Source organism: Fundulus heteroclitus, chromosome 19 (genome assembly GCF_011125445.2).
Source record: "Fundulus heteroclitus isolate FHET01 chromosome 19, MU-UCD_Fhet_4.1, whole genome shotgun sequence".
NCBI classification, from domain to species: Eukaryota; Metazoa; Chordata; class Actinopteri; order Cyprinodontiformes; family Fundulidae; genus Fundulus; species Fundulus heteroclitus.
Window position 1 is genome coordinate 3,579,457 of NC_046379.1, and position 25,624 is coordinate 3,605,080.

At 40.1% G+C, this 25,624-nt stretch overlaps 1 protein-coding gene across 5 annotated transcripts in view; it reads left to right on the forward strand.

Moving 5' to 3' along the window:
• The first annotated feature begins 570 nt into the window (after positions 1-570).
• Positions 571-25,624, forward strand: part of myo6b (myosin VIb) — a 68,220-nt gene continuing 43,166 nt past the window's right edge. Inside the window, exons 1-11 of one of the 5 annotated variants that reach the window (XM_012867808.3) lie at positions 571-773; positions 3,726-3,872; positions 8,724-8,793; positions 8,883-8,956; positions 10,521-10,650; positions 10,833-10,938; positions 13,423-13,478; positions 13,556-13,653; positions 13,740-13,904; positions 16,415-16,495; positions 17,739-17,747. In XM_012867808.3, coding sequence (XP_012723262.2) covers positions 3,756-3,872; positions 8,724-8,793; positions 8,883-8,956; positions 10,521-10,650; positions 10,833-10,938; positions 13,423-13,478; positions 13,556-13,653; positions 13,740-13,904; positions 16,415-16,495; positions 17,739-17,747 — 906 coding nt within the window. In that variant the 5' untranslated portion in view covers positions 571-773; positions 3,726-3,755. The remainder of the gene's footprint in view (positions 774-3,725; positions 3,873-8,723; positions 8,794-8,882; positions 8,957-10,520; positions 10,651-10,832; positions 10,939-13,422; positions 13,479-13,555; positions 13,654-13,739; positions 13,905-16,414; positions 16,496-17,738; positions 17,748-25,624) is intronic. The other 4 variants (XM_021319141.2, XM_012867810.3, XM_012867809.3 and 1 more) reach the window with 4 other exon arrangements.

A 25,624-nucleotide genomic window follows, 5' to 3' on the forward strand; every position in this document is an offset into this window, starting at 1 on the left:
GTTTATTTGTATTGCACAGTTCAGTAGCAAAACAACTCAAAGTGCTGTACATGGACAGAACATTAAAAATAAATCACACAGAGGAAAGGACACTGCAGTGGAATAATTGTGGCAGGTCAAGATATGTTGGACTGAGCAAGCGTGAAATGAACAGAGAAAAGGGGGAAACAAAGATCATGGAAGTAAGAGCTGGTCCATTTTCAGTTTGGTTCCACCCAAACACCATAGGGGCCCCACCTGGTCAGCCCCTTTGAAACTTTGTGTATGCGCCCCTGGCTTTAAAACATTTAAATACATTTAAATAAAACATTTAAATACACACAGGCCAACATGAGATAATTGTATAAGCTACCGCATGTATAAATATGTAGCTTGAAGTGCAGGTTATAAATAATGAAAAATAAGAAAAGCAGCTTCGTTTGTGACTATTTTTACATCACAATAGAAGAAATATTCAGAAGTTCGTTGCAGTTTCGCCTCCTCTTCAAAGCGCGGATCTGCAGCAGCGGACCCATAAGCGCCCAAAGCTGCAGAACCTGACACGGGATCTTACGAGCAGCACCTTAACGCACCTCCAGTGTGACGTCACGGGCGCTCACCGGAGCACGGGCACGGCTGCCGGTCCGCCTTTCATGTGTGCGTCCTGCGCCGCAGCAGCGCCAGGAAACGCGGAGGAGCCCGGAGCGGAGCCGCATTTCGGACACGTATGCGGGGCGCACAGGTTGTCACCGTCCCGCCGAACCAGAACCGGGCCGTTGGAGCGACATAAACCGGTACGTGTGCAGGATTTGACCAAACTTTCTTTTTCAACCGAATAAGCCCAGCACCTCCCTGGGGTTGTTTTATTTTACTAAGTTGTCATGTGAAATGTCAGTTTAGGATGATTTTCTCTGACTTTTATTCTGTTATTTAGTTTTAGGTCAAAGTAAATGTTGCGTTCTTGCTGCCTTGGAGTAACAGCGGTCTCCTCTCATTCAGTGTCCATTCATAGCCCGCCTCCTCTCCTCTGTGTTTTACAGTCTTTGAAATCTCACTTTTTAAGCTTCTCCAGTAACCCAAGAGTTTATCTTGACCCCGGCTTTTATACTTTTTTTTTTTTTTTAAATGTAACCTTTATCTGCATGTGTTTATTGCCCGCTAATCTGTGCAGTCCGGACCCTTTTCCATGCTCCCTGCTCCCTGGGCCTGCTGGAGTCAGGAAACAAGTGGCAGGAAACAGGAGGCGTGTTCCTGTGTCCTGCTTTCACTCTGAGTCACTGTCCGTATCTGTTCCCTTCTGGTTTGCATGCTCCTTTCCACCGATGGCTGGATGACTTAGGTCCAACCTCAAGCCTCTCACCTCTCTGTCTGGATTAGGGTCAGATACTAAGAGGATTTAAGGCTGCAGAGTCAAAGTTTCTCAGGGAGATCTGGCCGTGCCTCTGAAGGGTCCAGACGTCTTTTTCCGGGCCTTGCTGGAAATGATGTATTACAATTTATGGCCATAAATTGTAAGACATTATTCACATCTAAGAAAATCATTACGGCCGTATTCAGCTAAGTGGATGAGCTGAAGAGTAAAGTGGATCAAGGTTGTGAACTTTAGTATTATTATTATTTTTTTGCTTATCCCGCCATCTAACCAAAACAGCGCCTCCAACACTCTTCCCCCTCACAGCCTTGATCTACCACTTCAAGGCCGATGGAAAAAGACCGAGAGGATCAACGTTTCTGCTGTTTGTTCAGATGTGGTTTCCATTTTAACTGGATCCAACAGTTTGTTCCAGTCAGTACAGGGAATTAAAGCTCCACGCAGCATTTATCAACTTCCTATCAGTTTTTCATTCCCGGCTTTCTGTTTTTATTGCTCTCAGTGACTTCACAGTTTGTGTCACTATCAATAAGCTTTTATAAGTAACGGTAAAAGGTGCTGGTTTCCTTATTGGTAAGGGTTTGGGTTCAGTGAGCGGTTGACCCTTGGATCCTGACCCAGCTGGTCTACTTCAGACACAAACCTGTACTCTAGACCGGCGGTGAGGCGGGTGACGGTTTCAGGGAAAACCTGGACAGGTCACCAGTCCCTCACAGAGCAACACTGTGAGGTACAGAAGTTATATAACTCGTAACGCTGCAAGTATCTCACAGTGGCTTAAACCTGTTGTAGACCAAGCTCCGTGTCAATATGGGTTTTAACAGCAGCTCCAGATGAATGTATGTAAAATCTACTTTGAGCTGAATCTCTGTTTCTACAGTTCCTCTTGTAAAATTACATTTAAGACTTTTCAGCTCAAAGTTTTCAGCCAACAATCTTCCTGAACTCAGTGGTAGAAGAACATCGAGAGACAGCAGCCGTGTCTTTGTGAGCACAAAGCCCCCCCACCAATGACATAATGTACCTGAGGTTTTATTAGTAGTTTTATCACCAATCCACACTACTTTTCAAACCCTAACAGAATTAAACTTTAGTTAGACTTTTTGTCATTCATCTGCACCCTCACAATGTACATTTGAGCGAAATTCAAATGCTTAATGAAAACAAAAATCTAGCACTTCTACTGCCTCTAAAATCATGTTAAATATTGATTATTACAGTTAGTGCAAAGGTTATTCCACTAACTGTAATAATAATTTATTCCAGTTTATTAAATCAACCCAAGGACAATTATCATTAGTGTAGATTTCGAGTAGTTCATGCTCAGAATATTACCATCTTATTAGCTCTTTATAGAACAACACAAAAGTCATAATCCGTGACGTTTTCTTGCACTGTGGGAGGAAGCTGGAGTACCTGGAGAGAACCCACACATGCACAGGGAGAACATGCAAACTCCATGCAGAAATATTCAAACCCAGACTACGTTGCTGCAAGACAACAGAGCTGCCAACTGTGTCGCCATAAAGCTCAGTCTTAAAGCAGCGCTCACGTTTCCAAACAGCCCAGTTGGTCTTTCTTTTACATTTTGAAAAAAAAAAATAAAAATGCTGTAGCCAGTCTTTCAATCAGCTGACTGGCAGTCTGCAGCTACAGGTTTGGGCGGGGGGGGGGGGGGGGGGGGTACACCGGTCACCCTGTTAATAGGATTTTAAACAGAAGGAGCAGTGAGTTTGATAGTTTTCAAGTTGTAACTTTAAAACCTATTACTGATCATCTTCATCTGGACGGTCATGTTGGGTCACTAGACGTCATGTGGTCCATTTCAGAGATGCACTGGACTAGATAAATCCTCTTTTCTAAGCTCAGTGGGGGAGTAACAGGTTAACGGAGCGCAGGGCAGACAGCAGCAGCTGGTCCAGTCCCACTCAACTAATTAACAGGAAGGGGAGACGTCACTGCTGATCAATTAGCTTCTCATGCTGAGATTTCGGGTACGTGCAGCTACTTGGAGGCAGTCTTTTTGTGTCACAAACGATATTCTAACTGTTTAATCAATGAATGAATATCCTGATAAAGTACAGAGAGTTGATTTCAGTCTGTTTAGGATTAGGCTGGAAATTCATCTGTCAGACGTTTGTGAGCAGCAGGGTTGACTTTGATGAGCTGTGCAGCTCGGATGAAAGACTGAAGCCCTCATTGTGCATCGGATCATGGGTTAGAAAGTCGGTCATTTCAGATGCTAAGAATCAGGCCCAGTTTTAGGAACAGGTACATAAAATGCAAATCCGTTTGTCTAACTTTGCATATTTGTCTGAAAGCAGGCTATTCTTTGATGTCGCCCGTTTTCCTGTCTCTGTCCCTCTCTCCACAGCAGCGTGGGTGTGCTGAGCGGAGCTGAGCCATGGAGGACGGGAAGCCAGTGTGGGCGCCCCACCCGACAGACGGGTTCCAGCTGGGGACGATCGTTGACATAGGAGCCGATACGCTCACCATAGAACCGCTGAACCAGAAGGGAAAGGTGGGCCATCAAACGCGCGCACACAAGCTGGGACTCTCAGTTTACAAGCAAGTTTGACTCCGGACGTCTGTTCCACCCGTCATCGCTGCTCTCAAACAGACGTCACATTTAAAACCGTAGATTCAGAGAACATTTGGTTCTAGACACAAAAACGTATTTTCTCCAGTGCGATTTCAGGCTGGAAGGTGTCAGCACAGCAATGTGCATAAAGGCAGAAACAGGAGAGACCACATGTACAGAAACATAAATAAGTAAAGAGAAGCAGCAGGTGTGCTGATAGCGTTGCCTGGAGAGAGCGAGCAGCTCATTAGGAGGTAAAGGCCACCTGTTACACCTGAGTCGCCACAACAAGCAGCCGTCTGATGTGCACAGCAGTCACCCAGCTCCTCAGCTGAACAGCAGATTACCGACTGCTTCTCTGGTTGCTGTTGATGCTGCCTGATATTCTTGAAGTTTGCTTTACTTCCAGAAAAGGATTTAAATCAACATGTAATAAGATTTTGAATATTTATGGGTTAAAACAGTTAACTTTAAATGAAGCTCTGTAGAAAACTGATTTCTCTGTTGCACGTTTTCCTCACGTAAAACTAAAACAAATTAGGGAAATATTGGCGTTTGCAAAAAGCTCGGCCAACGAAAAATAGTTGGATCCAACTTAATTCTATTCTATTATTATAGTATTTCAGGGTTCTGCCCAGAAATCTGGGTTGTAGGGGAGGTTCCGGGAAATTGGACCCGAAGCAGCACTCAACAGGGGGAGAGTGTCGTGGTTCCAGTAACGAGGGGGGGAGGGGAACCCAGTATTTCAAATTATTTTTATACCAGTAGGACTGATTAGCGATGTTTACAAGCACAAAATTTCATGATTGGATTAAAATGTATTTGGATTAAATAATCGGATCGTAACGTTCATATGGCCACACACAATAAACGAATCCGATCATAATGTGCGTGTTAATGCACCTGGCTTTATTCAGAATAGAACCACTCTGACATTCGCAGTTATCAAACTTCCCTGTAAAAAAAAAAACACCTGAAGAAAAATGTCCATCTTTGCTAAACAACAAAAATAGTAAACATAGCAGTATTATACCAGTTTTTATCTTCAGAGCGCCCAGGATGCACTTGGAGAACGTTCTAATTCGGTTGAGTCGTTACTGAATGAATGATAATTTTGAGCTCCTTTTATGTTTCCGAACAGAAAGGTTGTATCGAGAACCCCCGAATTTTTGCTTCACAATGTATTTCTGCCACTATCCAATGTGGAAATATGTCACGTTGGCACTCGGGTCGGTTAGCCACATTCGAAATAACTTGATCCTGACAAGCAGTTACATGTAGGTTGATCAGATTATAAATCAACAAAACCTCCTCTCTCATTTGGATTACAATTTCATTCTGATTAAGATTAATCTGATCATCGTATTCCGATTGGCTGTTTATTCCAATTACGTTTGTCCATGTAGACATAGCTAATGTTGTTTTTCTGTTTTGAAGTAAAAGCAGTTATGTAATTTCTTTAAAAAAAAAAAAAAAAATTAAATGTTAAACCATGCTACTAGAGATGCACCGAGCCGATACCCGGATCAGATATCGGCTCTGATATTGAGTAATTAGCTGGATCTGATATCGGTTGAATGACACTGATCCAGCGTTCCACTCCAGTCAGTTATTTTCATATTAATATCATACACAGCAATACATTTACAAAGATCTAGTCACTTCATTTCTCTGTTTGCAACTCCGGTTACGTCACGCAGAACAGCCGCAGCAGCTAGTGATGAGCAACATGGAGCAACATGGAGCAAGCGCCGGACTGAGCCAAGTCTGCAATTTGATACGCCAACAAGTCCGACTTCAACATTCAGTATCTGCAATGTGAAAATTGTGAGGGGTGGTGATGATAAACTTGGTAAATTCAGCACCACAAGCTTGGCAAGGTTCACGGTTCATTCATCCAACAGTAGTATCGGCTCGGTATCGGCCGATATGCTCAGCCCAGTATTGCATCGGATCACAAAAAACTGGATCAGTGCATCTCTACTGGCCACCTGCCCGTGCTTAGTCTTTCAAAACACAGTTCTCCATTCTTCTATTTACAAGAACCAGGGCTGAGAGATATGACTTACAAATAAAATGTAGGATTTTAATCTACCAAAGCCGATTATTAAATTTTTTTCTCTCCCTTGTGTTTCATAAAAACAAATTCCTGAAATCATGTCATCTGGAAATTGATCTGACTTTAAAGTGAAACTAAATGTGAGCTGTGAAACATGCTCATAAAACAAGATGGCAGGTCCTGCCGTAGTAAACAATGAAAATATCCCACAACATGGTTGCTGCCAGTGGTTTTATATAATGAGCTTAGGGAGTAAGAACAGGCTTCACTTGTGTAGCTTCAAACTAACTTAAATTAAAAAAATTAAAGGGCCTCGTTTTCAACATCGCATGCTATTACCAAAGCAGTTTTTGATACAGAGCAAAATGGAAACCCAAGAAAAAAAATAGCTTGATTTCGCAAAAACTAAACTCTTCATGTTCAAATTAATCAATGTATTGCCCAGCCCCAACTTCTCCAGACAATTTTATGCCTAATCATATTAAATTGGCAGAAAAGGTTTTCTACATCTCTTAATAATGGCTGCCTTTGTGTTGTTTTCAGTGCTACAAGCACAGATATGCCTCAATAAATTAGAACTTTCTCAATCAATTAATTTATTATATTTGTTTAAAAAAAGTGAATCTCATCTACAAAATGTGTATATTCTTTACTGAGTGATTTCACAGTTATTGCATTTAAAGTATTTAATTCTATTAATTTTGATGACCACAGTTTTACAGCTAAAGATTGAAAATTCAGATTTCAGAGAATTACATAAAACACATTAGAGGATTTTCCTCCAGAAATATTATGTTACGGCCTTAACAATCATCGAGAAAAAGTACTGAAAAGTAGGTTATTCACAGAGTGCACTATCCAGACTTATTACAGGAAAGTTGTGTGGAAGAAAAAAAGTGCGTTAGAAATGGGAGCACAAGCAACAGAAATATTGTGAAGCAAAGCTTTGCAGCTGGAGGTGAATCGTCTGCAGACCTGGGCTCCAACTGTCTGATTCCTTCTGTTAAACCAGAGGCTTTTTAGCAGAAATGAGTTCAGTTTTAATGTTTTTAATTGGTCAAATTGTAATTTTCTATTTTTATGAGTTTTTAATCATCAAAACTAACTGAAAAAATCAAGTCAGGTATATCACCATGTGTTTGAAATACATTTATTTAATGTAACTAAAATTAAAACCATTTACACTTTCATATTACTCTATATTTTTAATTTATTGTGTTGCACCTGTGGCTCAAATTGACAAAACCAGTGGGAAGAAAAAGAACAGTAAGCCTTTTCAGGAAGCCTGAGGCGCGACATTTCCATATTTTACCTCAGATATTTTGTTTAATTAGTTCTAGAGAAGCCGGTGTGGTATTATTTACTTTAGCTTTTACTGCTTCCTATGAACCTTTGTCAGTGCCTGCTCCTATTAAAATCCTGGATTTGCATTGAAGTGTTTTTAAGATACCAAGATGAACCAACCTATTGGTTTGTAAAGACATTTAGGAGGCAGACAAACATTGTTTTCAAAGCTTTAAGACGTCTTTGTGTTACAGCGTGTCCCATTTAGTGGACGTCCACAGCGTGTCCTTTTTTTTTTGTTTTTTGTTTTTTCCAGCGGACTCATTAGCGGCTCTGTTTTTGCATCAACTTTTATTGGTCCGACATTATTCATACTGTTGTTACTGTGGATGACCGTGTGTGTGTTGGTGCCAACGTCCTCCAGGAGGCACACAAAGCTCCCCTTGTTTACCGGCTCCCTGTGGAGATAAACCACGCAGCCCTGCATTTACTCTGACACGCTTTATTATAGAGACTGGACGGTCCTAACTATTAAATATGATGGAGAAATCCGAGTTTATTAAATCAAAATAAAAACGTGAGCGTGCCTTGCACTGCAAAAAGAGAACTAAAAATAAGTAAAATTTTCTTGAAATTAATGTATTTGCCCTCGATTTGACCAGGTAAATAAGATTATTTGCCAATGCAATGAGTATTTTTACCCCTAAAATAAGATAATTAGAAATCCTGCACTTGAAATAAGGTGATGAAGATGAATTTTTCCTATTTTAAGAGCAAAAATCTTATTCCATTGGCAAATAGTCCTATTTATCTGCTCAAATCAAGGAAAAATACTTTAATTTCAAGAAGAAATTTCTTATTTTTAGGTCTATTTTTGCAGTGTGATTGATTTTTTTTTTTCCCCCCTGGTAGTAAAGTCTCTTGAGCTTTTTAAAAAGTGGAGTTTGTTCATTATTGGTTCCTGTGAGATCAGCACAAAGCTTCATCCTCTTCTTCTCCCGTCCTCATACACAGCGCTCACCAGCTCAGTCGGGTCAGTCCAGATCCTGTTGCTCCGCCACCAAATTATTCATCACGCTGCCATGTCTCCCCTTGTTTCTCTCACAGCCGACTTGTTCCATTGAGTTTATTTCCATTGACTCAGACCCAGAAACAATGGAGGGAGAGCAGCAGTAACTAACACATCCAACATCATTACAGCAATCTTTAAGCGTGATGAATCTTTCATGTTTATGCCTGTTTGATTTGCTCTTCTCCATGCCTAACACACACGTTCCACAGAGTCAAACATCAAAATGTTTCCTCATAACCACTAGATGGTTTGTAATTTACTAGTGCGTTCATAAAATGTGTTCATAATTTAACCGAACATGACTTGTATCTTTTTTTTTCTGCATGTAAATGGTGCGGTGTAAATGTTACCATTACTGATGTGGTTCATGTTACAGACGCTTCTCGCTCCAATGAGCCAAGTCTTCCCAGCAGAGGATGATGTCAACAAACACGTCGATGACAACTGTGAGTCCTCAGCCTTTATAAATGAGCAAATTTTCCTTTTTTCCTTTTATAATCTGACTTAAATTCTTGTTGGTTTTCTGTCTTCACAGGTTCCCTCATGTACCTGAATGAAGGCACTCTTCTCAACAACGTCAGAGTTCGGTACTATAAAGACCATATCTATGTACGTATTACTTTAAAAAGCATATATATCTCACTAAAGATTCAGAAATGTGGGGGCCAATATTTTTCTTTTTCTGCTTTTGCATATATTATACTTGCTTATGCAGAATTTTTTTTTTCTGATTTTGATTACTCTTTAAGAACTAGAATATAAGGCAATGTTAACAGTATTTACAACACATTTTTAGCCTTCATGTTCTGAGAGACATTACTTATGTTAAAAGTAGAATTGTGCTTGTGATGGCGGATATCTAAAGCATAAAATTCAGAAAAATCAGGTGCTCCAATCACCTCCATAGCCACAGCTGTATAAAATCAGGCCTGCAGACCGTTTCTACAAACATTTTTGAGAGGACGTATGCGTCTAAATATCTCCCAGTCAGTGGTATTATAACAAAGTGGAAGTGATTTGGAACGAGAGCAACTCTGCCACAGAGCGGTCGGCCACATAAACTGAAAGTTTAGTGCGCAGGGGTCGCCAACGTTCTGCAGAGTCAGTCGCTACAGAACTCCAGACCTAATGCGGCCTTCAGATTAGCTCAAGAGCAGCTATTAGCCTAACATCACCTGGTCCATCGGGTGAAGTGGTGGAAAACACGCCGCCACTGAACTCTAGAGCAGTGGAGGTGGATTCTCTGGAGGGGTGAATGGTTCTTTTTCACCTGGCAATCTGATGGATCAGTCTGGTTACCAGGAAAACGGTACCCGTCTGACTGTATTAAGCCAAATAAGTGTAAATATACGATGGGGGGGGGACAACAGGGAGAAACAGTTTGGAGATGGCTCCTTTCTCTTCCAACATGACTGCAGCAGAGCACAAAGCCAGTGTGGATGACCTTGACTGGCCTCAACCCTGATAGAACAGCTTTTAGGATGAATTAGAGCCGGACCTTCTCATCCAGCATCAGTGTCTGACCTCACAAAGGTGTTTCTGGAAGAAAGAATGCTACAGATATGTCTCAACATGTAGAATATAGACCTCCATGTGCCTCGTTCTTCTTAATATTAAACAGCTTATTGATATAGATAATAGCCAACTTCACTCAGTAACAGCAGCCGTTCCAAAGAGCGTTCTTGCTGGCAAGATTGCTTCAGGTATGGTGTGTTCACGGATCAGAATAAAGATCAGATTTTTGTGTTTCAAGGTATTAAATGTTGACCAAGACATAAACTGAGCCAATCAATTGCTCTTATTACGTCTATATCATCCAGTTAGTTTGATCTTATGGTACAAAAATGACTATTTACTCATAAGAAGTAGACGGGTTGAAGAGCAGAGATAAGATCACAGTTCTTGACTTCCTCGCTTGGGAAGAACTTCCTGGTGGTACCGCAGGAAGGTCAGACACGGGTCAGACTGAGAAACCCTGCCTTTGCCTCACTTACTCACTTTGGAAATTTGAAACAGGTGGCAGATGAAAAATTCAAGACATGAAAAAAGGTTTAAGGTGTGTCTTGCTAGCCTTCAGTGGTCTCTCTTTCACATCTGTTTTTGTTTTTGTTCAATAACCTAAATTATTCATCTGCAGTGACCCTAATCATGCTTGCACGTGCGTTTCCTGCAGACGTATGTGGCAAACATCCTGATAGCTGTCAACCCTTACTGTGAAGTACCAAAACTCTACGGTCCCGACGCCATCAAGTCATACCAAGGGAAATCCCTGGGAACTCTGCCACCACACGTCTATGCTATAGGTGAGCGCTCCCACTGTAGAGATTAATGTTTGCAAAAGCAGCATGCACGCTTTGATGTCATCTGTCCTGCAGTTTTCTTCAATAGAATTTGAATAATACAATAATGCATGTTTTCATCTTAAAATTATACATGTATGATGACCAGAAATGAAGCGATCTGTTTTATGTCTTGTTTGTTGTAGCGGACAAAGCCTACAGGGACATGAAGGTTTTAAAGATGAGCCAGTCCATCATAGTCTCTGGAGAATCTGGTGCTGGAAAGACTGAAAACACCAAGTTTGTTCTCAGGTAAACCTCCGTGTCACTCGCTGTTTCCTTTGTCTTCATTTTCATGGTGTCTTCTTTCTAATTCAGTTGGTTTACTTCAGCTTATTGTTGCAATACTTTGTAGCACAGTTCACTCGCCTTAGAATTTTTTTTTTTATATAAAGTCATGTTACAATGACACACAAACACAAAGAAGTGAATAATAATAATAATACATTTTATTTAAAAGGTGCCTTTCTGGACACTCAAGGTCACCGTACAAAAGGATAAAAAACAGAATGTCAGAAACAAAATCAAAACAAAAAAAAAACATTTAAAAAATACAATAATAATGGTGAAGTGTAAGGGAAAAAAAGGTTGTTTTCAAATATTTGTACAAATACAACTCAACTCTGCCATTATCCTCCTCTCCTTTGGTACCCTTAAATAAAATCCATTTCAACTCTTTGGAAGTCGCCTAAGTAGTTTATACAGCTAGCATGTGTAACATTTAATCTCGGTTTAAATGCAGATGTTCTGTTTCTATTATTAGAGATTCTTTAGATGATGATAATAATAATAATGCATTTTATTTGAAAAGCGCCTTTCATAACATTCAAGGACACTGTGCAAAATTAAAACCAAACAAATGGCAATACAACAACAAAGCATCAATAATGTTAAACAAATACAAAATAAAACCTCTATAGCGAGCAGGCAGCTTTAAAAATTTACATTTTAAGGCGACTTTTAAAATGGGGGAGGGAGTCAAGATGGCGGATGTCAGGATGCAGCTGATTCCAGAGCTGGAGGGCAGAATAAGAAGAAGCTCTGCCACCAGAGAGACAAACGGAAGAGGATGACCTGAGAGAGTGAGAGGGTGTGTGAATGTGGAGAAGTCTAGACAAATAAGGAGGGGCAAGGTTATGGATGGCCTTGACATTAAGGAGGAGTAACTTAAATTGGATGGGAAGCCAGTGTAGCTGTTGTAGAACATGTGATGTGTTTATTCAGGGTTTTTCTGTGGGAGACCATAGAGCAGAGAGTTACAATAGTCAAGACGGGAGGTGACTAGGCTATGAATAAGGACTGAGGTGGAGAGGGGAATAAGGGAAGGACGGAGGCGTTTGATGGAGGTGGAAAGAAGCAGAGCGAATAATGTTATTAATGTGGGACTGAAAGGAAATGGTGCTAATGACGCCGAGACGTTTCACCTGGAGAGAAGGACAGATTGATGAAATGTTGATAGTTAAAGAAAAGTTATTGTCTTTAGAGAGGGTATTACAGAACAACCATCATCATGAAGACAAGGGAACCCACCTACCAGCAGGACGACCAGCTTAAACGTACAGCCAGAGATGCATGTGCTAGGATGGCCTAGTCCAAGTACAGACTTAAATCCACCTGAGAATCTGATAAAGTTGTAACAATTGGATGGTTGCCCTCCACTCTGACCAATGTTGGACTATTTTACCAACATGGCTGGGCGGAGGTTTCACTTTCCAGATGTGCAAATCTGTTAGAGACGTACACAGAAAGTCTTGCAGCTGTAGCTGCAGCAAAAGGTGGTTCTATAAAGGAGGGCTGAAAACAAAAGGATGCACATATTTCCAATTTTTTATTCATCTTATGAAAATAACTGTTGTCTTTTTATATCATCAGAAGGATGTTTAATAAACCAGGTTGGTTAAGTTTCTTAGAGAACAAACTTAATGCATTATTGTTAAAGGTGCATAGCCACGTCATTTGACTTTTCTATTTATATGTCAGTAGCTCACTCTGGTTGCATACAAAGGTTTTATGAAAGATTATCACGTCCTCCTGGTGTATTAGTTATTTTGATGTTTTATGCTTTGTTTTAGCTTAATTTGTTAGTAAATAAAGCCCTTAGTGTTTATTTACTATTTTAACGGAAGTATGTACTGTGCATGCGCAGCAGGTGTTAAAACAAGGAAGCAGCTAACGTCTATTAGCATCTCCCAGTGAAAAAATTACCAATGATTCAGAGAAAAAAATGTAAAAAATTAAATTAAATTTTGGTTCCAAGAGGTAAATGCCTGGAATTTGTCTGGGAATACAGTCTGATCGTTGGTGTTCACTATATCTGCTCATCACGTCTGGCGCTGGGACATCAAAACATTATCAGGAGGAAGTCTTGGTGTATATAACCTTATTTTATAATGATCAAATGGTGCTTGGTCTTTTTTTTTAATAAGCATATAACATGGCTATGTACCTTTAATCTATTCCTCTGGCTTTAAGTGTGCAAACCAAACAGAGACAGAGTTGCACACGTCAGGTAGACAGGGAAAAATTCAAATCTGCAGCTGTGCAGTAAGAAAGCGGAGCCTGAAGATGAGGAAGTAGTAGTAAGTATTGTATTTTTTAAAGACACATGCCGCACCTAAAACAATTGTCTCCTGTGTGTGTATGACTTCATTATTGACACTTCTGCAGGAGCAGCTGCTTTGCAAGGTAAAGCGTGCCATCTGTGTTTATCTTTTCTGCTTCATGCTCCTCCTGCAGATACCTGACGACGACATATGGCAGCGGTCAAGATATTGATGAAAGAATTGTAGAAGGTAATTCACGCTACTGGTGGCTCGTCTCAGGGTTGTTTTTATGATGCGGTCGTTCTGACTGTGCCGTTTCCCGCCAGCAAATCCCCTTCTGGAGGCGTTTGGAAACGCAAAAACTGTCCGTAACAACAACAGCAGTCGATTTGGGAAGTTTGTAGAAATTCACTTCAACGACAAGGTCAGTGGTGCTGCTTGATCCCTTCTCAGTCAGTTGTTCATTGATTAATCTGCTGTTAAGGCGGGACTTGTCTTGTGCGTCACCAGAATGCTGTTGTGGGTGGATTCGTCTCCCATTACTTGTTGGAGAAATCCAGGATCTGTATGCAAAGCAACGACGAGAGGAACTACCACATCTTCTACAGGCTTTGTGCCGGGGCGTCTGAGGACCTGAAGAAGACTTTACACCTGGACTCCCCCGATAATTTCAGGGTCAGTGTGTGACAATGGAAACAAGTCTGCTGCTGCGACAACAGGAAATAATAATCCTGTTTGTCTTTAAGCCTGCCAAGTTCTTCGACCTTTTTCATATTTTGTCACATTAAAACCATTTAATGACCTGAATCATTACCTTTTAGTACAGCGCAGTTGTGCTAAATCAGCTTTATATGTCTAGAAACAGAAAGGTTCGCCCATTCTTATTTGGAAAATGGCTCGAGCTCTGATTGGTTGGAGAGTGTGTGTAAACATCAATCTTAGGTCTTGTCTGCTAGATTTAGGTCCAACTGGGAATCCCCAAAGTAGTGCATAGTTTTGAAGCAGAAGGCTAATAATTCCTTGATTATCCTGCTAATTTTTAACAAATCAAAAATCTGAAATGTGTGGCAAGCATTTGTATTCAGGCCTCCTGAGTTAATACTTCGTAGAACCACCTTTTGCTTTCAGAGTACGTCTCTTCCAGCTGCACATCTGGAAACTAACATTTTTGCCCTGCCATCTTTGGAAAATAGTCAAACATCGGTCAGATTGGATGCTCTCAATCTTCAAGTCCTCAAGCAGATTCTCAGGTGGATTTAGGTCTGGACTTTGACTAGGCCATTCTAACACATGCCTGTGCTTTAATCTGAAAACCATCTCATTGCATCTCTGGCTGTGTGTTCAGGGTGGTAGATCTGCTGGATGGTGAACCTGCACCCAAATCTCAAGTCTTTTTTTAAGCCTCTAACAGGTTTTTTTTTCTCCCAGGACTTTCTTGGATTTAGCTCCATCCATTTTTCTATCACCTCGGATCAGTTTACATATCCTGCTGGAGAAAATCATCATAATTCGTACACGTTTGCTGTGATCCCCTCTGGCTCGTGGTGAAGTGCAAACGTGGTTTCTGGTGCCGTCTCTTTAAAGGAGCAATAAGCAATTTTTTATTTTTTATTTTTTATTTTTTCACCACTAGGTGGAGCTTGAGCACTGTCAGTAGACAAAAACAAGATGTATATCAAGCCACACCTCTCTCTACCTCGCTCCAGCACTCTGCATCCATTTCCCCTTCTCATGCATATATGCAAAGGATAAAAACACAGCAGAACAGCCTCGCCTTTCAGAGGAACATGTCTAGTGAAGAAACAGCATAACTTTATAATGCTGTTAGCAAGAGAACGTTCTGATCCGATGGGCGGGCTCTCCGCCGTTTTGCACATGGCGGTGGCATTTTATGGCACCGGCTTGTAAACAAGAGACTGGAGAACAACACAGAGAGATTGTGTTTGATGTTTATCTAAAAAGATGCCTTTACTTAATCACAAAACTATTTTTTTAGTTATTTCTATCTGAAATAATGAAATTCCGCATATTGCTCCTTTTAAACAATGTTTTTTTTCCTCGCCATTTTTCTACAATTTGCAGAGTACATGCTAATAGTTGTTCTCCCAGATTCTGGAACTCTGCAGCTCCTCCAGAGTTACCATGGGCCGCTTGGCTGCTTCTCTGGTTAATGGTCTCCTCTCAGCTTAGGTGGACGTCCATGTCTTGGTTGGTGTACAGGTGGTCCATCTTCTCTTCTAGCCTGGCCAGTCAGACTGAATTACACAGTCAGCCTGGAAAGGCTCCTTTTCCTCCGGCCCAAAACAGACCGAACCAATCACAGTGCAGGAGGCGGGACTTTATGAGTTACACATTATGCATCCGATTGGTTCTAAACTGATGAGGCTGACCCTGTTAGTCCCGCCTTTAAAACCAGGCTCTACCCAGTTTTAATAAAAAAAAAAAAAAACGGGCTTTACCTGCTTCTTACCAGACTGATACGCCGTAAGTCCGCCCGGCGGGCCAGGCTACCTCTCTCCATGTTCAAACGATGGCTTGAACAGAGTTCTGGGAGATGTTTAAGTCTTGGGATGTTGTTTTAAAACCTAAATATTTATTTATACTGAACTGAAATTACACACACACTCCAATTATGTTACTTCTGACCCTGTTGTCTTTCCTGGACTTAATTTAGGGCTTTTAAAGTAAAGAGGGGTCTGAATGCACACCACACTTTTCTGTTAGAAACTGTTAAAACCAACTTTTCCAGAAACTTACAGCACCTGAAATATAACAGCCACTCAAATATTGCCCCCATGCACTCCTTTGTCCTTTCAATATTGCATAGATTGACGTGCCAATGACATTTACTGTTATTTTAATTTCATGATTCATAATTTTCTTGTTTTTATCAGCTCAAAAGGATAAAACCAAGGAGCAGTTGCAGTACATTTAAATCCCCATCCCAGACAGTTTTCTCCAGAATAACAAACACCTTGGGCTGTTCCTGTAGATGTTTATCTCCAAGGCCTCGTCCACATTGACAGAAGAAGCTACTTTCATTCGCTTCTGGTCATCCGCAGAGAAACACCGTTATGCATCTTTCAACAGTGAAAACCTGCTGCAGCGTCCTCAAAGGATTCTCCCCCAAGGATCAGTAAAATATTGACTTCTTAAATGATGTGAATTGTTGTTGTTTTTTGCAGTACCTGAACCGGGGATGCACCAGATACTTTGCCAGTAAGGACTCTGATAAACAAATCTTACAGAGCCGCAAAAGTGCTGAGGTAAGCTTCCCCCCCTGCCCTGTCTAATGTTTAGTAGTGTGGTCTTTCTGCACAATATAGAAATAATATATACTCTTTGCAACAGTATATACTGTAAGGGTAAATAGCTGTTCATTTTATTTAACCAACGTTTAAAGCTTCTTTTTCTTAAAACAATGCAGTTTTTCCACAAAGTGTCAACATTAAATCAGACCAATTTCCAAAAAGAAAATTGGTCTGAATACATAAGAAAATTATGAATACATAAATGTTTTGTTCTGATCACGTCATGGCCGACACAATCATGGAGAGGACTGCTGACTTTATCTTTGGTCAGCAGACAGTCTCCCCCAACCACAAGGAGGGTAAGCCACAAAAGGTCTTTGGTCAAGAGGCTAACAGGTTGTTGTGTCCAAGCATAGTAATGGAAAGTTGAGTGGAAGGAAAAACTGCGGTAGTGGTAAGGTGGGCAACCAGGAGGATTGTGAGGCAAATCCTTTTTGAGAGTTTAGCAGAGACTGACTGAGCTGCAGTCAGAGCTTCATGAGGCAGCAACCACAGCGGTATCCTGGACACCAGGCTACCACCGTCACATTTCTTCTCTTAGCCACCCCTCAACTGGAGATAAAGGACTGGACTGTTGCTCAGTCAGTGATCCAAGATCCTCTCTTGAGACGCGCCGTTTGTTTGTCATGTTTACTCCACCAAGTTCAAAGTCCGCGCAGCAACAAGGAACCTTTAGAGCACTTCATGCTTCCCTCTGCTGACAACCTTTATGGAGATTTCGTTTTCCAGCAGGACTTGGTGCCGGCCCACATTGCCAAAGGTAGCAGTACCTCCGTGGTACCAGTGTGTGACTTAAACCACGTAGAGACTATCAAAGGAACCCGGGCTTCCTGAACATCTCAGCAGAACCACGGTTCTGGTCTCCTCTGTGCTGCGCTGCGTCGAAGCATCTGAATATTCAAATATTCCAAGAAAATTAATTTAGAGGTTTTAATTACTAAGTAAATGCTTTAAATTATTAAATCAATTTACTGTTCAGTAACCCAGTTTATTCACATGCGTCTGTAACAGAAACAAAATGTGTGTTTTACAACTTGGATTATTATATTTTCTAGCTGAATAATCAATTGTTCTTTTATTTTGCATTTATATTTTTTTATTTTTACCTTTATTTTATGTATTTGAAATCAGTCTTTCTGATTTACTTATTCCTGATTATCTCATTGCATCTCTCTGTCCCATCTCTGATAATAAACAGGACAATAAGGTGATTTTTGTTTTTTTTCCTCCTGTTTTTCCTCCTGTGTTTTTTCTAAACTGACGTCTGAGACTGTCGGAGATTTACATGCTCTTGCTTTTTGTAAAAACAGGAAATGGGTGCATGAGGTTCTTTTCTTTGCATTTGCATGCCAGCTTTGGATCTGGGTTTGGTGTTGCTTGATTATTCAGCAGTTTTCAGACCTTCAAATTTTACTTTTTTTAGCTGTGTGCAAAAATTATTGTATAAAATTTTACATAGATGTAGTTTATGCTTCATATGTTACTTTCTCATGAATAAATTAAGCTTTCAGCATAATCAGATTTTAAAAACTAAATTTTCTGCCTTTTTTAACTATGTAACAATTGGTCTTCAGCAATCACATTACAGGATGTATTATGACGTCACACTAATTCTACCCATTCACAGTTTATTTTCTTCCTTTGATAGTTTATTCATATTTTCTTGGCTCGGTATTTTCAAAGGTTTTAAATAAAGCAGACAATTCCTGCAGATCTACGGCGACAGTGTTGCTCCGTAATGCGTCAGGCTTGCTGAGTGCTGCTGGTGGAGGCGTTTTAGTTTTGCTGCTTTTAGTTTTGTGTCTGGATCAGCTCACGTCTGGGTCGGATTTCCTCTTTGCATCAAGAAATTCAAACCTGCTGTGCAGTTTCGCAGTGCTATGCTCAATTAAGTGATTTGATTTTAGCTGAATTGTGTATGTCTTTGGTTTTGACTCTCCGGTGCACCTTGCAGCATGTAAAGATGGGGGCTCTGAAAGACCCTCTCCTGGACGACCAGGGGGACTTCAACAGGATGTGTGTGGCCATGAAGAAGATCGGCCTGAACGACACGGAGAAGCTGGACCTTTTCAGGGTGGTCGCTGGTGTTCTGCATCTGGGAAACGTCGACTTTGAAGAAACGGGGAGCTCTTCAGGTGAGACAGAAGAAATAATCAAAAATATTGGTAAAACTTATCCTGCAAGATTAAAAAAAGAAAAAGAAAAACTAACCTTGGGTTAGAAGATGTGTTTATTCCAGGCCCTAAAAAGCACGTTTATTCACCTTGAACTGTTCCAGCTCTTCTAAAACCCAACTTTTAGTGTACTTTATCAGTGTTTTATATCCCAGAGCAACACTACAACACACACTAGTCTATATTTGTAAAGTGAATGAAAATGATTAGTGATGTGCTGATTATCCATCTACCCTTTAGGCATTTAGACATTGTTGCTGTGCTTCAGTGAAACACTTCCAATCCTGCGCTGCATCACAATCACTGTCCCATAACCAAACAACACAGCCAACCACCTCCTGAAACAAAAAGAAAAAGGCAACAGGATGGAAGTAAACCCAGTCTTACTTATTGGACCGATACCAAAATGTTAAAAATGACATCGGACTCAAAATTATATCTGATTTTCAAATCCTTTTTAGAAAAATATAAATCTGAATAGTGCGGCATGCATGTGTATTAATCTCCTTCAGCCAATACTTTTCCCTCTTTTGCCACTGTTAGTGTTTTGAGGTATGTCTACCACCTTTGCACATCTACAGACTGAAGTGTTTCTTTAAACGAGTATGGAAATGTTTCGTTTAGGGATTTAAGGTGCATTTTTATATTTTGGTTATTGAAAAATTGTAAATTCACAGAAATGTTAAATAATTTCATTGGTTATTAAATTGTATACCTTAAATATCAATGCAGCTTAGTTTGGGGAGGAAATAAAAAAGCTAATGTAGTCATTTCTTTTTTTCTTCTGTCTATTATAAAGGTGTTTGTAAAACAAGTTTTTAATTAACATTAATGTCTGTTTCTATAGTGCTGTAAAAACAAAATGCTACAGGGATCCCTTGAACTATTCAGTTGAGCTTTTTTTCCTGTTTGCATGTTTTGTTGGTGATTTATTCGTTTGTTACTTCTGCTTTCAGGCGGTTGTATCATTAAGAATCAGTCAGACCAGACTCTGAAGTACTGTGCCGAGCTGTTGGGCCTGGACCAGGACGACCTGCGCGTCAGCCTCACAACCAGAGTCATGCTCACTACAGCAGGTGGCGCTAAAGGCACAGTTATCAAGTAAGACGCACACTAATGAGTTTCAAGGATCTTATTATCTGTTAAGAAAACCAAACCTCTTTCACTGCAGACGACAGCTGCTAACTAATGAATAAACTTTTAGGTGATTTACCTGTAGATAAAATATAGCTAAAAAAATATTCAGCGATCAGTAATTTATAGGTAAAACAAAGAGATGACCATCAAACTGTCTTTTGAGTTAAAAGAGCATATGCAAATGAGAATCTGATATGAACATTGCTCTTCTGTACTTTGGTGATGATGCCATGTTTGGTAGATTAATATTTTAAAAGGGGCCAGATGCCGGCCTGGCCTGGAAGTGTTTCCTCCACATCAATAATGCAGCTTGTGTCTGAGGAGGCAGGGGAGCGTGGCCTCAGTACAGTGAGGCCCTGGAGTCTGGGGAGCAGGTGGAGCGAGAGGGGGGGGGGGGGGGGGGGGCGGGCGTCTTTGTTACTAAGCTGCAGATACATCCAGCCGTCCCCTGGGAGGCGCAGGGCAACCGAGGGAGGGGGAGAGGCTACCGAGGCTTTTAACTCTTCAGATAAAACATTGTAGCTGATAAAAATACCTGTCACTGACACCATATGTTAGTTTTCCTGTGTTTTAAACTTATTTATCTTTTAATTTATGGAAAACAAGAAATGTCTTAGACGGACTGCTCTATCTGTGATAGATGAGATTTTTGCTGAAGGTCTTTCTGAAGTGAAATTCAAAAGGAAGCGCTTGGAAAATATGCGTACAACGTAGATAAAAAGAGGGCAATTTTAATTTTAAATGATGCTCCCCACCAGCTGGGACAGCTCAGTTGAACTCTTTGACCTTTTGGAGAGGTGAACTTTGTGAGATGGGCCAGCCTCTGAGAATAATTTTGAAAATGAATGGTGGGTAAAGCAGCATCAGAGATTCAGGTAGAGTTCAAGCTTCATGTTTTAGTTGTAGAGTTTTCTTTTTAAATGAAACTCTTAGCTGAATTATCTAGGTCTAAACAGTGGGACCCCAAACGTTTCATGTCAACATAACGGCGTAAAGATGCCACGTTGAAAAGGAGGCTGAATGGGGGGGGGGGGGGGGTAAAAGTAAAACCAGCCCAGCGTGTCCCAGTTACGGACCTCTTCTCATTGCTCCATTTTGTGTGTCCCTCCAGGGTGCCTCTAAAGGTGGAGCAAGCAAACAGCGCCCGGGACGCCCTGGCCAAGGTGGTGTACAGCCGCCTCTTCGATCATGTGGTGAAACGTGTCAACCAGTGCTTCCCCTTCCAGGCCTCCTCCAACTTCATCGGCGTGCTGGACATCGCTGGGTTTGGTAAGGAAACGCAGTCGCCCACAGTTTCACTCTGAAACCCAGATGGAAAATGTAGGCAGTGGCTTTTACCTGTAGTTTGGCCAAATGGCATTTTATTTTCACTCATCAGTTTGTCGTTGCTTTTGGATTATCGAGCGTCTCGGAAGACAATCCTGTCTGTGTGTGCAAGATAATTTTTTATTTAGTTAATAGGATGAATAAACACAGTTGTCACCAGGCATCCTACTGGAGAAAATTATTTCCTGTATTCCTATAATTAACATTAACATTCTTCTTTTTTTTTTTCTTTCTTCATAGTATTGATTGAAATTTCTGTTTTTCTTCTGTTGTTTTGCTCCCTCCTCTTAAGAGTACTTTGAGCACAACAGCTTTGAACAGTTCTGCATCAATTACTGCAACGAGAAGCTGCAGCAGTTCTTCAACGAGCGCATTCTCAAAGAGGTGGGTGAGCAGTCTGTGGATTAAGGTCCACATCACGTCGCCCGTGAGCAAAACTTATCCACTGTCTCATAACAACGAGAAATGGTTTGCATGCAGGGGATTTTTCTCAAGCGCTTTGATTTCTTTTTTACATTTTACGCCCACATTTCATGTTAGCTTTCCTATTAGAATGCTAATTTCTCTTGGGACGTGTTTTTCCCCTCTTCTCTGATCCTGGAACGTTGTTCTTTTTCTAGGTCTGTAATTAACGGCTGTCAATTCTGGTTTCGCCCATTATTTATTATCTAAAAGTTGTTTCTTTGGGGCTTGTTAGTTTGTTTCTTGTGGAAGTGGCGGGTTTTACCAGGTCACTCATAAAAATGAATCCAGAAACATTAGAAGTGTTGCTCTCATTGTCGGTTTTCTGATTTACATTTCTGGTCGTTGCAGGAGCAAGAGCTGTATCAAAGGGAAGGGTTGGGGGTGAACGAGGTGCATTATGTTGACAACCAGGACTGCATTGGTGAGTTTCTGTGACTCTTTAACTTCCTGAACCTTCAGCGTGTTACTCTTTAGTTTAATAACTTGACATTTTTGTATCATGACTGGAGGCTAATTCATTATCACTAATTTGTTTTTTTAAAACCTGTATCACTGATGTGGCTCCACCAAGAATTAATTATCTTTCTTTTGCCATAATATCAAAAATGGTAATAATGTTTATTATTATTTTTTAGTGGATTTAATTACAGTTTTTAAATTAACAAAATTAAAAATGTGTTCTAAATGATTAAAATGTAAAACAGCGCTTATGGGCAAATGATCTCCACAACAGATTTAAATACATAGAGGTTCTGGTTTTATCACAATGTTGTTAATGGAAATATTTACATGGAACTGCTCATTATGTTTTTTAATAATTTGTACAGAAGTATATTGCCTAATTATTTATTTTGGAAAAGATAAGCACAAACAGGTTAAAACACTAATTATGCAATCCACTTCTACTAAACGGAGTTTTTGAGTAAGAAATAAGCACTGAAATATATTCTTTATGCCGATTTAAAGCTATAACTTTAATAAAACAGTTGTTTTCAGTGTGAAGCTTAAAAAAGACATAGCCTCAGTAATTATTATTATTATTATTATTATTATTATTATTATTATTATTATTATTATTATTATAAACCAAATGTTTCAGCCCAACAGGTGCTTTATTTAGGAATACAAATAGTTTATAATAAGGATAGTGTTCCACTTCTATTCTTTGTCCTGGAGCTGTTATAAATTGTTCCAGACTTCTTGGGGGTCTTTAAACACAACCATAAATGTCCCCCTTTGATTGGTTGCCTTGTGGTGTCTCTATCCAATCAGGTTGAGGCATCAAAAAGCAACTTCAGTTTGACACACAGAGGAGTTTTACACATGCATTTCCTTTTGGATGTGTAATCAGAGGTTCACAAAAATATTTTATTAAAGGCACATGAATGTTTTTTTTTTCTGAAAATAAAAAGAAACAGAATTTCAAGTAGACATTCGAAGTTTGAGATGCACAAACTTTAACGACTCGGGTATTTTACTTCAAAAAGCTACAAATTCTGATTTACAAGAACAAAATCCTCGCTCCATCACCTCTCTATTTAGTAGTTAAAGGAAATCAGACTGGATAGAGAAAAAAAGAGGGAAAAATAATCTTAAGAGATTCCAAAGGTGCAGAGGACCAAAAACATTAACGGCTATCTGCTTAAAATTTTTATTGCTGAAATTAAGCTGAAAGAATTTCCCAAGAGACTTTTTCTGACTGATATGAAGTCCAATATACAGCCCCATTTATCTCTTTGTTTTCCTTTCACCGCTTTTCGGTTGTTTATGTGGAGACGTATCTGAAACACTGAATTTGATTGGAGACCAAAGTTAAATTCAATTAAATTTTATTTATGTAGCGCCAATTCATGATACATCTCAAGGCTCTTTCTAAAGTCAGACTCCATCAGATCCTCCAGGTTGGTGAGAAAGTTTCCTCTCTAAGGAAACCCAGCAGGTTGCATCAAGTCTCTCCAAGCAGCATTCACTCCTCCTGAAAGAGCGTAGAGCCACAGTGGACAGTCGTCTGCATTGTTGATGGCTTTGCAGCAATCCCTCATACTACAAATGTAAAATGGTTATGCTAAGCATGGGAAGAGATTTGCTGTGCTAACACTGGTAACTGTGTTCTCACTGTGTCAATGAGAATTCAACTCCTTTTTCATGTGCGTGTTCACATTTATTAGAAAATGTCAGTGATGGAGATTGAAAATAGTGTTTTTTAACTAACTGTGTGTGCGGTACCTAAAGTGTTGCCTTTAAGAGTTTGGCGTGCAGACTGAGATGCCTCCAGTCCTCATATCCGCTCAGCTTCCTCTGAGATCCGCGTTAGAGCAGAGAAATACATCTGCTGAAGGGACAAAAAATGCAGGCCTATTATTCTCAATGCGTGCATCTCTGTTTGTCTGAGGGGAGCGAGTCCAATAAGTATTTGTGGGTTTTATGGCCGTTAAGTGCCATGAGAGTCGAAATTATGCCCCTTGTTTTGTTTCCGTTTGTCCTCGAATCAATCCTGGAATTAATGAGATGAAGTGGTCCACGTATCAAGGTGAAGGAGTTTGATTTGTATTTCAAAGGTTGTGATTATTCAGGTGTGAGGCTAACTGACAGCAGTGAATAACATCCATGACTTGCAAATGACCGTTTGGGATGGCCATTAATTCACTCATCAATCTTCTCGATTTATGCACAGGTGCTTGCTCATGCAAATTTTTCTAAGGTCCTTGGCTCTAACATTATTCTCTGAACAGCGCGACGTATGAATAATTCAAACTTTTCTCTAAATGAGCATCTGATGACCATGTTTTGTACTTTTTAAATATTCAAATTGAGAAGCGGTAAACAGTGGAAATTTCTGCGATTTCCAAGTTCAAAGAGAACGTTTGCCGATTCTGTCATTTCTGTGGCGTAACAGCCAGTGTTTTCACACACACCAAATATTTCCACTATAGGTTTAATGTTCCTAGAGGGTTTGTTATCTTGCTATGTATGCATTGAAAAAGCATCTTATGAAGGTCTAAGCAGGAGCAAACAAACTGGATTTTGTGTCCTTAAAACATGTTTTCTTGGATGCACTTCTGATTTAGTGAATCAATTTGAATAGTGCGTGTGTTTTGGGATCAAGGGTGTGGAATTCACAATGTTCTTCTGGACAAGAACAAGGTACACCAATCATGTTGCAGAGTCACACTCTGGTAGTATCTTTTTTTGTATGTTTTAAGGATCCACAAACCATGAAATAAATGTAAACCGTATTTTTTGGACTATAAGTCACACTTGTAGTTTCATAGTTTGTCGGAACATGCGACTTATAGTCAGGTGCGACTTATATATAAATTTTAAAAGGTAAGTCATATTGACCAACATGAACCAAGAAGTTACCGTCTTTAGCCGCAAGAGGGCACTCAAGGCTTGTGAAAACTATATGCTGCTCTTGCACCACTTAAAAATGATTTAAAACATTAACTTAGAAACAACAGACAGAACACATGATTGTATGTTGTTTCAGTCTGCATTCATGCAGCGAAGCGTTTAGTGGTGGAAGGAACCAGACTGGGACAGAACCCTGTTATTGGGCTGCATGTGAAGCTAATAACAGCTAGCGCTAGCTCACAGGTCTGTTCGATTGCAATGCAAATTGTAATTGACAATAAAATTTGATTGATTGATTGTTTGTCTGGGAGTTGTACAACTTCGCTGATACACGTCAGCTTTATGTTGCCCTGAAACAGCCATGTCGTACTGTTAGCTTAGCACGTAGCACCGTAATTAGACCGAAAGGCTGTGACAAGAAATTTCCCGGTTGGAGTTGGTGGCCTGTTTACCCGAATCAACCTACAATGTATGTTCCATGTTATTCAGCCAATTTTTCAATGCAGCTGTGTAGTTTAATAAGATGCGTTACCAGATTAAATGTCAGTTTTTAATTCTGGATATTATGTGAAATAAATTTCTAAATAAATGCGACTTATAGTCCGGTGCGACTTATGTTTTTTTTTTC